General features: G+C 39.3%; 1 protein-coding gene across 1 annotated transcript in view; it reads left to right on the top strand.

Annotated features, from left to right (window-relative positions):
• LOC306849161 (AP-3 complex subunit sigma-1-like) overlaps positions 1-15,000 on the top strand; it is a 22,555-nt gene that overhangs the window by 5,539 nt on the left and 2,016 nt on the right. The window contains exons 3-5 of the mRNA XM_079384013.1: positions 2,584-2,695; positions 3,631-3,702; positions 3,771-3,878. Of these exons, the coding sequence (XP_079240139.1) occupies positions 2,584-2,695; positions 3,631-3,702; positions 3,771-3,878 (292 nt within the window). The remainder of the gene's footprint in view (positions 1-2,583; positions 2,696-3,630; positions 3,703-3,770; positions 3,879-15,000) is intronic.

Here is a 15,000-nt window from a genome sequence, read left to right as displayed (position 1 = left end):
CATTACCGTATACTGCAGGAAGGCATCAGGCGTAACGAAGGCAGACAACTCCTTCGCACGACTAGTCAAAGGCACCTGCCAATACCCCTTTAAGAGGTCGAATGTACTGACGTAACGGGCAGAGCCAACATGATCGACGCAGTCATCAACTCGAGGTAAATGGAAACAGTCCGGTTTTGTCACAGAGTTAAGTTTTCGATAATCTGTGCAGAATCGATATGAGCCATCAGGTTTATTTACTAAGACACAAGGAGAACTCCATGAACTGAAACTAGATTCAGCCAGATTATGAGCAAGCAAATAGTTCACCTCTTGTTTCAGCAAATCTCTTTTAAAAGGATTGACTCGATAAGCGTTCTGTTTAACTGGACATGAGGTTCCTACGTCGATATCATGTTCTATGACAGAAGTGCGACCAGGAACGTCAAGGAAAAGAGAGGGGAATGACATCACCAACTCAGTGACATCACTCCTCTCTTTCTCTGTCAAATAAGAAAGATGAGAGGACAGGTTAAGAAGAATCTCAGAGTTGCCCGTCGACTTTCTCCCGAGAAAGAAAACTCTCATCCTCATCAGCATTCTCTAAAGAATCTCCACTTGTGCTGCAAAAGAGAGGAGACGATTCTGAAAAAGAGTCACAAGAGGTTACCACATTAACAGTAACAGAACGAACAGGAGCTATATACAATTTCAGCAGGTTACTGTGACAGACTTGTACTTTTTTCCTCCGATCAGGAGTATTCAACAGATAATTATTATCCGAAAGACGTTTAACTACACTGTAGGGGCCTGTAAATTTAGCCTGAAATGGGTTGGCAGGTAGAGGCAGCAAAGCCAGTACTTGATCACCCACCTGAAACTGTCTTAACTTAGCTTTTCTGTCAAAATGTTGTTGCATTTTTATTTGAGACTTACTCAGCTTCTTTTTAGCGAGAGCTCGTGCCTCATACAATCTACGCCGGAATCCACTCACATAATCTGAAATGTTTTCAGAAGATTTAGACGTTCGCCACTCCTCAGCTAACACAGCCGTAGGTCCTCGCACTACATGTCCGAACACTAATTCATTTGGGCTAAACCCAAGGCTTTCTTGGATTACCTCACGTATCGCTAATAACATCCACGGCAGACCTTCTTCCCAATCCACATCGAGTTCCACACAATATGACCTCAAAAGGGACTTCAGGGTTTGATGAAACCTCTCAAGAACTCCTTGACTCTGCGGATGATAGGCACTAGAAATATTGTGGTTTACGCGAAGTTGACGCAGGGCTTTTGAGAACTGTTTTGACATGAAGTTCGAACCCTGATCAGATTGAATAACTTTGGGAATTCCAAAGGTCGACATGAAGTTAGTGAGGGCCTTCAAGACAGATTTGGTAGTGATGGACCTTAACGGATAAGCAGCAGGATAACGAGTAGTCTGGCACATAACAGTTAAAAGGTATTGGTGACCAGTCTTACACCGGGGCAAAGGACCAACACAGTCAACTATCAAATGCTCAAAAGGAGTGGAAACGACGGAAATAGGCTGCAATGGAGCAACAGGCACTTTTTGGTTTGGCTTACCGGTGATCTGGCATGTATGACAAGATCGAATATGTTTTGCCACATCTCGTTTTACCTTAGGCCAATAGAACTGTCGCAAGACACGATCATACGTTTTACGAACTCCGGCATGACCAGCAAGCCCCTGATGAGCCAAATGCAACACAGGAGTCTCTCACTGTAAAAGGAAGCACAATCTGAGTTTTAGGTTCCAGAGAAACATCTTTATGCAGGACCACTGTCCGACAAAGCAGACCATCATCAAGAAAGTACGAGGAGGACAGAGGATCAGAACACTTCTTAGACCCTGCTGCAGAAAATAAATAAATAAAATAAAAGATTACGATCTTTCTCATCACGAGTGTCAATAGTGAATGGTGAAGTAGAAACCAAAGCAACAGGTTTCGACAATCTCTCTTTCTTCTTGAGAATAAGACAGTCAGATATTTTATGACCAGGCTTTTTACAATAAAAGCAAACCATGTCTCGTGAGAGTATCTGTTTACTAGAATGTTCAGCAACTGTCGCCTTAATATTCCTACTCATCACAAGAGACTTCGTCTTAGGTTGAAAGCAAAACTTAGACTTATTCATATCGTTTGGTTTTAAGACCAACTGAACTGAATGACCCACGATGGGTTAACACAAATTCATCAGCCATGATAGCAGCTTCAGAAAGTGTATTCACCTTGTGTTCAGTGAGATGCATAGCTACAGCATGAGGAACACAATGTTTAAAGAGCACTAATTCTCTTAACTGCTCTTTAGTTGTAACCTTCATTGAAGTACACCAACGATCAAATAAGTTCTCTTTTTCTCTTGCAAATTCAACATGAGTTAGGGTTATGTCCTCATAAACCACCTTCATATTGTGATACCTCTGTCATACCCATGTCATTATACACATTTGTGTCCTCATAAACCACATAAACACACACACACACACACGTGTGTGTTTCTCTGCTGCTGTCACGTGATTGATGTCACGGCTCACTGTCTGCATGTGTGTGTGTGTGTGTGTGTGTGTGTTCTCAGGTTAATCGGTGGCTCGGAGAACAAGCTGATCTACAGACACTACGCCACGCTGTACTTCGTGTTCTGTGTGGATTCATCCGAGAGCGAGCTGGGCATTCTGGATCTGATCCAGGTCACTTTAGTCATTCAGTGCTTTATACACAACAGATCGAGGCAAAGCAGCTGCGCACTGATAAAATAACACAATCATTGATGAAATCTTCATTAAATATGAGACTAACCCAAATTCTGCTGTCATTATTGGGTTCAGTTCATTAATCATTTATGAAACAAATTCAATTTCAGCTGTGTCTTCTGCAGAAGAGAATAGAGTGATAATTCAGATCGATTCAGGCTTTGAAACCCAGCAAGAAACTCCATCAGACGACAGAAAGAGTCTTCAAAAGTCTTAATCATCCCTACACAAATTTTGGCCTGAAAAGCTCTTAAATCAGAATAGAAAGTCTTAAATTTATATATTCATGGCATTAAATGTTGCATGCATCATAAAAGACAAAACTTTATTTTTTCCAATAAAAATTATCTAAAAATCGTCAAATCAAGATACATTTAGCTTAAACTCAATGTTGTGTAGTTTTCTGAAAAACTGAACAAATGTAAGTTTATGCTTAAAACCAGAAAAAATATCTGTCAATAAGGAATGAAAACTTGTTTCCCTTTGAATTAAGTTGAGTTTTCTGAACCCATTCTTGTTTTAATCATAAACTCCCTTCAATTTCTCAGAAAACAAGACTTAATATCTTCATATCTCATTTTGCTTGATTTAAGAATCTTTAGACATCTGCAGAGGAGAAAAGACAAAAACACTGAAAAAAAAGAGACATCACTTTTTTGCCATTTGATTAGAATATATATTAAATAGCCATAAACTATTTTTATTTAGTAATTTTTTTGTAAAATGAATTATGCAATAGTGGAGATCTGTAGGAAGTTGTATTTTCAAACTTTGAGTGATTCTGATACATTTAGAGACGTATTGTTTTCTATTCAAACTACTCCTTGCTCTTAAAGCATCTGTGACTGTCTCTGCTCTCTCTGTGTCCGCAGGTGTTTGTGGAGACGCTGGATAAATGCTTCGAGACCGTCTGTGAGCTGGACCTGATCTTCCACATGGATAAGGTGAGGCACGCTTCACAAACGAGCGCTAGCACTAGCGGCGGGATGCTGAGCCGTCTGTATGTCTGCAGGTGCACAACATCCTAGCGGAGATGGTGATGGGCGGCATGGTGCTGGAGACCAACATGAGCGAGATCATCACACAGGTGGAGGCGCAGGGCAAGATGGAGAAGTCTGAGGTGAGAGCGGCTCCGCCCGCTGCATGTGCATGTCCCAGAATGCCCTTCTGTGATGCCTCGGTTCTGAACGTCTGCTGCTGCTGCTCTGAAGATCAGATCGGTGTGGGATTCCTCGCTTCTGCCGGGAAACACAAACCCAATCGCTGCATCGTGAGCGTTTGAAGCAGGCGTTTGATCATCTCATCCGCACACAAACACTGAGAGGAGCAGCTTCTCACGACACAGATCGATTCAGAGCAGCTTCACAGAGACAAACAGCAGAGAACACAATCAGTGATGCAAACTTCATCAAACATGAGACAATAGAGGCATAATTCAGATCAATAACAGAGCCAAGCATATTCAGTTCAGATATAAAGCAGAAGACAATACACTGCAAAACATGGTTCTCTTAGTATTTCTGCTTGTTTTCTAGAATAAATATCTAAACATTCTTGAATCAAGATGCATTTACTGTACAAGTAACATGACTTAAGATATTATGTCTTGTTTTCTTGTTTTCTTTTTTTTTATTAGTTTTTGCTTAAAACAAGCAAAAATATCTGTTAATGGGGCAAGAAAAATCATCTTAATTCAAAGACTAAACAAGATTATTATTCTTGCCCCATTGGCAGATATTTTTGCTTGTTTTAAGGAAAAACTAAGATAATTTATATATATATATTTATTTATTAGATTTTTTTACTGAAAACAGGACATATCTTAAATAGTTTTACTTGAACAGTAAATTAATCTTGATTCAAGAATGTTTAGATATTTATTCTAGAAAACAAGACAAAACACTAAGAATCGTTTTTTGCCGTGTAGAGTCATTATTTTAGTTTTGTTCTCATCTGATAGTGTCAGTGCTGTTAAATCAATAATATTTAATATAAATATTAAGTGTCTTTTAAACCCAAACTAGTCAAGCCAAAGGCAAGATGTTATTTTCTGTCAGAATGATTCTAATATTTGATAATGCTGCGTTTATTCTGATGTTGAATTGCATTAGAGTGAATCTCAGAGAAACACCGTCATGTTTCGCCCATGTTTAACTCATAGAGAGTATACACACACACACACACACACACACACACACACACACACACACTTTGGACATAATTAAACATTTTCTCTACTCGCCTCAAAAAACAAAAAAACAGAAATAAAACCAGATTTTTTGCATTGTGACTTGCATTGCTTTGACATTAAATTGACTATAATGCAATAATCAAAATCATCCTGAAAGTGATTTTCTTTTTATTAAAATCTACATAAAAAAATCTGTGCAATTTTAATATAAATTATGATTTAAATGAATAAAATTAGAATTAATTATAATTTCAGTTAATTAAAACAATTAATTATAATTGCAATGAATTAAATTCAGTAGAACGGACACTACCGTGACACACATCCTGCTTAGAGATGGTAAGCGCTGAGGTTTCTGCAGTATGAGAGCGTTTAAGCAGAGTCACAATGCAAACAGCCGTCGCGCTGAAGTGTTTGTGTTCAGAGTCGATTCATCTCAGACCCCCCGCACACCAGCGCCGCCGAGAGGACAGTCCTGCCACAAAACACATCAGCAAAAACTCACAGAACGCACTTTTATGTCAACAAAATAGTGTTAATATTCTAATTTGTTGTTGAATAACAGTTGGCTTTAATGAAAACTTGATTTATGAAAATTAGGTGGAATAAAAATATGAATATGTAATATGTGAGCACAAAACCAGTCATAAGAGTCAATTTTTAAAAATTGAGATTTATACATCATATGAAAGCTGAATAAATCATCTTTCCATTGATGTATGGTTTGTTATGATCGGACAATATTTGTCTGAGATACAACTATTAGAAAATCTGGAATCTGAGGGAGCAAAAAAATCTAAATATTGAGAAAATCTCCTTTAAAGTTGTTCAAATGAAGTTCTTAGCAATGCATATTACTAATCAAAAATGAAGTTTTGATATATTTACGGTAGGAAATTGACTAAATATCTTCATGGAACATGATCTTAATATGCTAATGATTTTTGGCATAAAAGAGAAATGTATAATTGTGATCCATACAATGTATTGTTGTCTATTGCTACAGATATACCTGTGCTACTGATGACTGCTTTTGTGCTGCAGGACACATATATGTATATATTTATGAAAAGGCTCCTCTCTAGAGTTATTGTTCTGGCTGACTGAGGCTCTCTCTGTTTGCGTGCGGTGCTTCTGGATGAAGTGTGTTGATCTTGAGCTGCTGTAACTGTCTCTCTTCACTCTCTCCTGACTGTCTCCAGCTCTGTGCGTTTCTCTCTTTCTGCAGACCTTTATCTTTCAGTGTCCCAGACAGGACAGGTAGACACAGGTACTGCTGAGCCCCACACACACCCCCTGAGGACCGACAGACGCTCACACGGACCAGATCTCCTGATCCATCAGACCCACAACACAGAAAGACATCAGATCATGTTTCATACACTACCAGTCAAACGATGTTGGACTGTAAGATTTATTATGTTTTTTAAGGAAGTGTCTTCTGCTCACCAAGCCTGCGTTTATTTGATCCAAAGTACAGCAAAACAGTCAAATTTTGAAATATTTTTACTATTTAAACCAGCTGTTTTCTGTTTGAATATATTTTCAAATGTAATTTATTGCTGTGATTTCAAAGCTGAATTTTTAGCATCATTGCTCCAGTCACATGATCCTTCAGAAATCATCCCAATATTGCTTTACTTTCTTTTTACTTTTAGTCATTTAGCAGATGCTTTTGTCCAAAGCGACTTACAAATAAGAAAAAGTAACTAAAACTAAAAGTTAACACTCTGTAAATACTCTATACACACACATTTAAGAAAATACAGAAATTACATAAAATTGACAAATGCATACAACAACAACATTTCAATAATAAATATATAAATGAAAAAATATATATGCTGATTTGCTGCTCGATAAACATTATTATTGTTATGTTGAAAACAGCTGAGTAGAATTTTTTTCAGGATTCTTTGATGAATAGAAAGTTCAGAAGAACAGCATCTATCTGAAATAGAAATCTTTATCATCACTTTTGATCAATTTAAAGCATCCCTGCTAAATAAAAGTATTAATTTCTATAACCCCCCCCCCCCCAAATAAAAAGATTATACTGACTCCAAGCTTTTGAAAGGTATAAGGTATAATGTTACAAAAGCTATTTATTTCAGATACATTCTGATCTTTGGATCTTTTTATTCATCAAAGAATCCTGAAAAAATGTACTCAGCTGTGTTCAACATTGATAATAATCAGAAATGTTTGTTGAGCAGTAAATCAGTATATTATTATGATTTCTGAAGATCATGTGACACTGAAGACTGGAGTAATGATGCTGGAAATACAGCTGTGATCACAGAAATACATTACACTTTAACACATATTCACATAGAAAACAGCTGATTTAAATAGCAAAACGTTTTCAAACTTTTACTGTTTTTGCTGTAGTTTAGGTCAGATAAAAGCAGGCTTGGTGAGCAGAAGACACTTCTTTAAAAACATTAAAATCTTACTGTTCAAAATCTTTTGAGTGGTAGTGTATATAAAGCACGTTAAACCCATGTGTGGAGTGTTCCTGCGATGTTTGGCAGAGCGTGTGTCCGATGTGAGACTGTCGGTCCTCAGGATCACAGCTTAGATTAGAACAGATCTGTGTGAACATCATGCGGATCCTCTAGAGATGAGAGTAGATCTGTAGCACACACACACACACACACACACACACACACACTCTCTCACTCTCTCTCTCACACACACACTCTCTCTCTCTCTCTCTCTCTCACACACACACACACACTCTCTCTCTCTCTCTCACACACACAGACACACACGCTCGCTCACACTCTCACACACACACACACACACACACACACACTCTCTCTCTCTCACACACACAGACACACACGCTCGCTCACACTCTCACACACACACACACACACACACACACACACACACTCTCTCACTCTCTCTCTCACACACACACACTCTCTCTCTCTCTCTCACACACACACACACACACACTCTCTCTCTCTCTCTCTCACACACACAGACACACACACAGGCACACACGCTCGCTCACACTCTCACACACACACACACACACACACTGTCTCTCACACACACACAGGCACACACGCTCTCTCACACACACACACACTGTCTCTCACACACACACACACACACACACACACACACACACACACACAGGCACACACGCTCGCTCACACTCTCACACACACACACACACACACACACTGTCTCTCACACACACACAGGCACACACGCTCTCTCTCACACACACACACACACACTGTGTCTCTCACACACACACACACACACACACACACGTGGAGGGTAAGTACAGTATTCTCCTATTGTTCAGTGTCTGTCTGAGCACTGTCCCATGATGCACTGCTCCAGCTGAACAGATGGCGGGTAAAGACTGACTGATTGATGAAGACTCTTCACAAACCGTCTGGATGCTTTAAGAGCGTCTTCATATCAGAATCCGAGAGCGTCTGTCTGCATGCAGGCGGTCAGTCTTTACCCGGCTGGGTTCTTGTTCTGATTAGTTAGTTTCAGTTTTAACTAGTCTTACTCTGTGTCTTCATTTAATGCGATTAAAGCCAACCCTGCCGTATGAGTAGATGTAAGCAGATGTAAGCGAGTGCTGATTACACGTGTGTCAAAGCGCTGCAGAACAGAATCAAGAGCGTTATTCTCTCTGACGAAACACGAGCAGCTGCTGTTCTGCTGAAAACGGCCTGAATCATCATTAATCACCATTTAATTGGATTCTGATCAGTGGAGCTGACCCCTGGATTAACCACGTAATCCTGCCATTCACTGACGTCAACACACTTACTTTACTACCATTCACATACTATTACAGCCCATATTATGAACAGGCTTTTGGTTATTTTTAGGTATTTAAATTAATATATATGTATTGGTCAAAGACGAAAAAGGGTTTTTTCAAGCATTAAACAATAAAAATTTGATTCAGATTTCAATTTGTTTCTACTTTAGAATGTGTATAATAATAATAACCATCATACATCAATTATATTGTTCCATTTTTACATAAATAACATTATTTCAACCATGTTGACATTTTATTTTCTCAAACATGATTTGAAACAATAATGTAATACTTGAATATGCTTTCTATGTATGTAAAATTACTTTTGTCAGTTTAATTTGCTGTGGACACCAAAATGTTTTTGTCTTTGACCTATATATATATATATATATATATATATACACAGTGGTGTGAATTTTTTTTTCCCCCTTCCTGTTTTTTCATTTTTTGCATATTTGTCACACTTGAGATCAAACTAATTTTAATATTACACTGATAACCCGAGTAAATACAAAATGCAGTTTTGAAAAATGATTTTATTTATTAAGGGAAAAAAGCTGTCCAAACCTGCCCCTACGTGGAAAAGTACTTGCCCCTAAATCTAATGACTGGTTGTGCCACCCTTTGAGCAACAACTGCAATCAAGCGTTTGCGATCACTGGCAATGAGTCTTTCACATCGCTGTGGGGGAATTTTGACCCACTCTTCTTTGCAGAATTTTTGTAATTCAGCCACATTGGAGGGTTTTCGAGCATGAATGGACTGTATAAGGTCATGCCACAGCAACTCAATCAGATTTAAGCCCGGACTTTGACTTGGCCTCTCCAAAACCTTAATTTTGTTTTTCTTGAGCCATTCAGAGGTGGACTTGCTGGTGTGTTTAGGATCATTGTCTTGCTGTATAACCCAAGTGTGCTTGAGCTTGAGGTCACAGACTGACGGCCGGACGTTCTCCTTCAGGATTTTCTGATAGAGTGCAGAATTCATGCTTCCATCAGTTATGGAAGTCATCCAGGTCCTGAAGCTGCACAGCAGCCCCAGACCATCACACTACCACCACCATGTTTGACTAGGGGTGTAACGATATGCCCAGGTCACGATACGGTACATATCTCGATACTGGGTTCACGATACGATATGTATCACGATATTTTGAACAAAATTTAAAAATGAAACTGAAATTCAAATAACAGATTTATTTAAAAAACATTAACAAATTTCAATAACTAACTTTGTTGTACATACAATACACATTTCAAGGTTTAATTAAAAAAAACCTTTTGTATTCAAAATAACAACTGAATATGTCTTTGTCACTGAAAAAATTGTTAAATTTAACATGAACTTAAAATAAAGATATCTCAGACAGAACTTCTTAAAGCAGTAAAAAAAAAAGAAAAAAATTAAATGGTGTTCTGTTCAACATAAACACTAATGTTTGTTTAGATTACTTGCAGGTTTTTTTGCAAAAAAACCAGCATATCTACATTTGCAGGCAAAAGCTGGGATCTTTGAGCACTCACAATATCCCCTGCCGTAGAAAAAACACGTTCACTGGGAACAGACGTTGCCGGAACTGTTAGGTAAGCATTGGAAAGGGAGGAAAGACGTGGGTACATCTGAGCATTTTCTTTCCACCATTTCAGTGGACAACTAGTGAGGGGAATAGAAGTGTCTTTTTTGTACATGTCAATCTCTACTTCTATCCTACGTTTGGCCTGAGTGATTGTTGGTTTAGCAAAAGTTGCACCAAGGAGATCTTCCAGTGCTGTCTTTTTGCAAGGTGGTGGCTGTTCTTGCTCAGCTCTCTGTGTTGTCTCTCTTTTCTCTGCTGCATCAGTGGGATCTTCATCACTGGCACCTCCCTCCTTCTTTTCTGTTTGCTCCACAGTGCCAGCCTTAAAAAACAAATATATTAAAACAAACTATTAAGGACTGGGGAGGTTTAGTACAGTTGCAGTTACACACACACACACACACACACACATCACAAAGTACATAAACATGCAAATACAAATATACAGATTCTCAAATAATGCAGACAAACATACCTGCTGTAACTGGTTTGATTTGTCCATCAACCGGTGGAAAACCTCTTCGCGTTGTTCAGGGAGTAGGTGGGGCAACGATCGAAATCTGGGGTCCAGTGCAGAACTTTCTAGCAGATAATCCTGTACTTCTGTGTATCTACCTGATAGGTTCTGCAGGATGGCTGCTTTCATGTTAGTTATAATTGTAGAGTCTTTCTCATCCTGTGTCATGCTCTGCTCGATCATGGATTTCAAGGGCACAATGAGTGACAGGGTGGCGCTCTTTTCATCAGAGAGGACAGTGGTGGCTTGTTTTAGAGGTTTAAGTAGATTCACTATTTCTTCTGCATCAGTGATGTCGTTGCTATCCAGAGTATCGAGTTGACGGGCATTTTTGCGCACCTCTGTGCTCAAAAGAGAAGCCGTTATAGCCGCTTGTTGCTCGAGATAGCGTTCCAGCATATCCATGGAGCTGTTCCATCTCGTTGCCACATCAATGATAAGCTTATGTGATGCGATCTCAAGCATCTTTTGCGTTTCCGTGAGCACAGCTGTGGCTGTGGTACTGCGGTGAAAGAAAGCCACGACTTTTCTTACGCGACCAAGCAATCGACTGACGCGAGGCACATTTAAACCTGCTTGCGACGCAAGATTCAATGTGTGCGCGAAACACTTAATATGCGGTGACAACCCGGCTTCTCTCACTGCCACCTCCATGTTGCGTGCGTTGTCAGTAACAACTGCAGTACTATGAGGAGCCCTATCAAGCTCCCACTCTTGTACAGCCGCTTTTAAAACTTCGGCTATGTTAGACCCAGTGTGCGACTCAAAAAGCGGGCGAGTCTGAAGCACGAAGCTTTTCATTTCCCACTCCGTGGTAATAACATGCGCCGTGATTGTAATATAGCTCTGACAAGCCCGCGAAGTCCACCCGTCAGTTGTAATTGCCACATTCTCTGTTTTTTTCAGACCGTCGCCCACCTTTGCCTTAGCTTCACGGTACAGAGCTGGAACTACCTCTTGACTGAAGTGCGGGCGTGACGGAATATGGTACCTGGGCTCCAGTACCCTAACCAATTCACGAAATCCAACATTGTCGACCACAGAAAATGGTCTCATGTCTTTTGCAATAAAAACTCCAATGCACCTGGTTATTTCTTGAGCTTTCGCACTTGACTGAGACCATGTTGCAGCAAAACTCTTTTGTATAGATGTTTGGCCTTCGTTCACCCTTTTTGTCGCAGGAGTTTGCAGGAGTTTGTTGTTGTGATGGCGTTTTAAATGGCACATCATATTCGAAGTGTTTGACGCTGTGTATGGCAGCCTTGTTTTACAGTGTTTACAAACACTTTGTTTTGTCTGTAACTTTTTTACCATCGTCCTGTCGCGTGACTGGAAAACCAAAATGCTGCCAGACGATGGACTTATAAGAAGACGGGGCATCTTCAATTTCACTTTCAGCCGAACTCATGTTGCCCTACTAATGTTCAAGCGATTTCTGCTACTGCGATGAAAGCACACGCGACGCTGTTGCAGAGTAGGTCACGTCGGCAGCTCAACCAATAGGATTAGACTGCCGTCATATCGTAAATGTATCGCCAACACTCTACGATACATAACGTAACATTTTTGCATCGCGAAATATCGTACTGCGATATATCGTTACACCCCTATGTTTGACTGTTGCTATGATGTTCTTTTTATGAAATGCTGTGTTGGTTTTACACCAGATGTAACGGGACACACACACCTTCCAAAAAGTTAAACTTTGGCTCATCAGTTCACAGAATATTTGCTCAAAAGTCTTGGGGATAATCAAGATATTTTTTTGGCAAATGCGAGACGAGCCTTTGTGTTGTTTTTGGTCAGCAGTGGTTTCTGCCTGGGAACTCTCCCATGGATGCCGTTTTTGCCCAGTCTCTTTCTTATTGTTGAATCATGAACACTGACCTTAATTGAGGCGAGTGAGGCCTGCAGGTGTTTAGATGTTGTTCTGGGTTCTTTAATGACCTCCTGGATGAGTCGTCGTTGCACTCTTGGGGTAATTTTGGTCGGCCGGCCACTCCTGGGAAGGTTCACCACTGTCACAAGTTTTCTCCATTTGTGAGTAATGACTCTGACCGTGGTTCGCTGGAGTCCCAAAGCCTTCGATATGGCTTTATAACCCTTTCCAGACTGATACATGTCAACTATTTTGTTTCTGATCTGTTCTTGGATTTCTTTAGAGCGTGGCATGAGGTGTTGCTCTTTAAGCATGCTTCACTTTGTCAGACAGGTTCTGTTTAAGTGATTTCTTGATTCATCAGGTCTGGCAGTAATCAGGCTTGGGTGAGGCTAGTGAAATTTAACTCAGCTTTCTAAAATAATGTGATTAATCACAGTTCTTTCATGATTTAACAGGAGGGGGCAATTGCTTTTTCACATAGGGCCAGGTAGGTTTGGACAGCTTTTTTCCCTTAATAAATGAAATCATCATTTAAAAACTGCATTTTGTATTTAGTTGGGTTATCTTTGTGTAATATTAAAATTTGTTTGATGATCTGAATCTTTTAAGTATGACAAATATGCAAAAAATTAAAAAACAGGAAGGGGGCAAAAACCTTTTCACAGCACTGTGTGTCTAATATATATATATATATATATATATATATGAACAGATAACTCTGTTTTTATTCATTTTCTTAAATCAACTGCAGTTTGATTGATATTAATTGGAAAGCAGGAAAAAAAACATGATTTTTGAAATTAAAATGGAGTTGTCTGTTTTTGCAAATTAACTCGTGTGTATATGTGTGTATATATATATATATATATATATATATATATATATATATATATATATATATATATATATATATATATATATATATATATATATATATATATATACACATACATACATACATACATACAGGTACATACATATAATCGTGAAAAAGTTATTTTTTTCTTGTAAGTTATTTCAAAGAGTGAAACTTTCATATATTTTAGATTCATTACGTCAAGTAAAACATTTCAAAAGTTTTTTTGTTTAATTTTGATGATTAGAGCTTATAGCTCATGAAAGTCAAAATCCAGTATCTCAATATATTAGTATATTTATATTTGAGTTTCAATTAATGATCATCTCTACAGTATAAATTCCGGGTCTCTCTTGTTCTTTGAAACCACAATAATGGAGAAGACTGCTGACTTGGCAATGATCCAGAAGATGAACATTGACGCCCTCCACAAAGAGGGTAAGTCACAGAGGGTCATTACTGAAAGCTGTGGCTGTTCACAGAGTGCTGTATCAAAGCATATTAAATGCAAAGTTGACTGGAAGGAAGAATTTGGGTAGGAAAAGGTGCACAAGCAACAGGGATGACCGCAAGCTTGAGAATACTGTCAAGCAAAGCTGATTCAAACACTTGTGAGAGCTTCACAAGGAGTGGACTGAAGCTGGAGTCAGTGCATCAAGAGTCTCCACGCTCAGACGTCTTCAGGAAAAGAGCTACCAAGCCACTTCTGAACCAGAGACAACGTCAGAAGCATCTTACCTGGGCTGTGGAGAAAAAGAACTGGACTGTTGCTCAGTGCTCCAAAGTCCTCTTTTCAGATGAAAGTAAATTTTGCATTTCATTTGGAAATCAAGGTCTGGAGTCTGGAGGAAGAGTGGAGAGGCACAGAATCCATGTTGCTTGAAGTCCAGTGTGAAGTTTCCACAGTCAGTGATGATTTGGGCTGCATGTCATCTGCTGGTGTTGGTCCACTGTGTTTTCTGAAGTCCACAGTCAACGCAGCCATCTACCAGGACATTTTAGAGCACTTCATGCTTCCTTCTGCTGACAAGCTTTATGGAGATGCTGATTTCATTTTCCAGCAGGACTTGGCACCTGCCCACACTGCCAAAGCTACCAAAAGCTGGTTCAATGACCATGGTGTTACTGTGCTTGATTGGCCAGCAAACTCGCCTGACCTGAACCCCATAGAGAATCTCTGAGGTATTGTCAAGAGGAAGATGAGAGACACCAGACCCAACAATGCCCGCTATCAAAGCATCCTGGGCTTCCATTACACCTGAGCAGTGCCACAGACTGATCACCTCCATCACCTCCATGCCACGCCGAATTGATGCAGTAATTAAAGCAAAAGGAGACACAACCAAGTATTGAGTACATAGAAATTAACATACTTTTCAGAAGCCTGACATTTCTGTTTAAAGTATGCTTTTTTA

This window comes from Barbus barbus, assembly GCF_936440315.1.
Source record: "Barbus barbus genome assembly, chromosome: 29".
In the NCBI taxonomy this organism is placed as follows: domain Eukaryota; kingdom Metazoa; phylum Chordata; class Actinopteri; order Cypriniformes; family Cyprinidae; genus Barbus; species Barbus barbus.
Note: the sequence above shows the minus strand (reverse complement) of the source record. Positions and strands in the feature narration are given on the sequence as shown.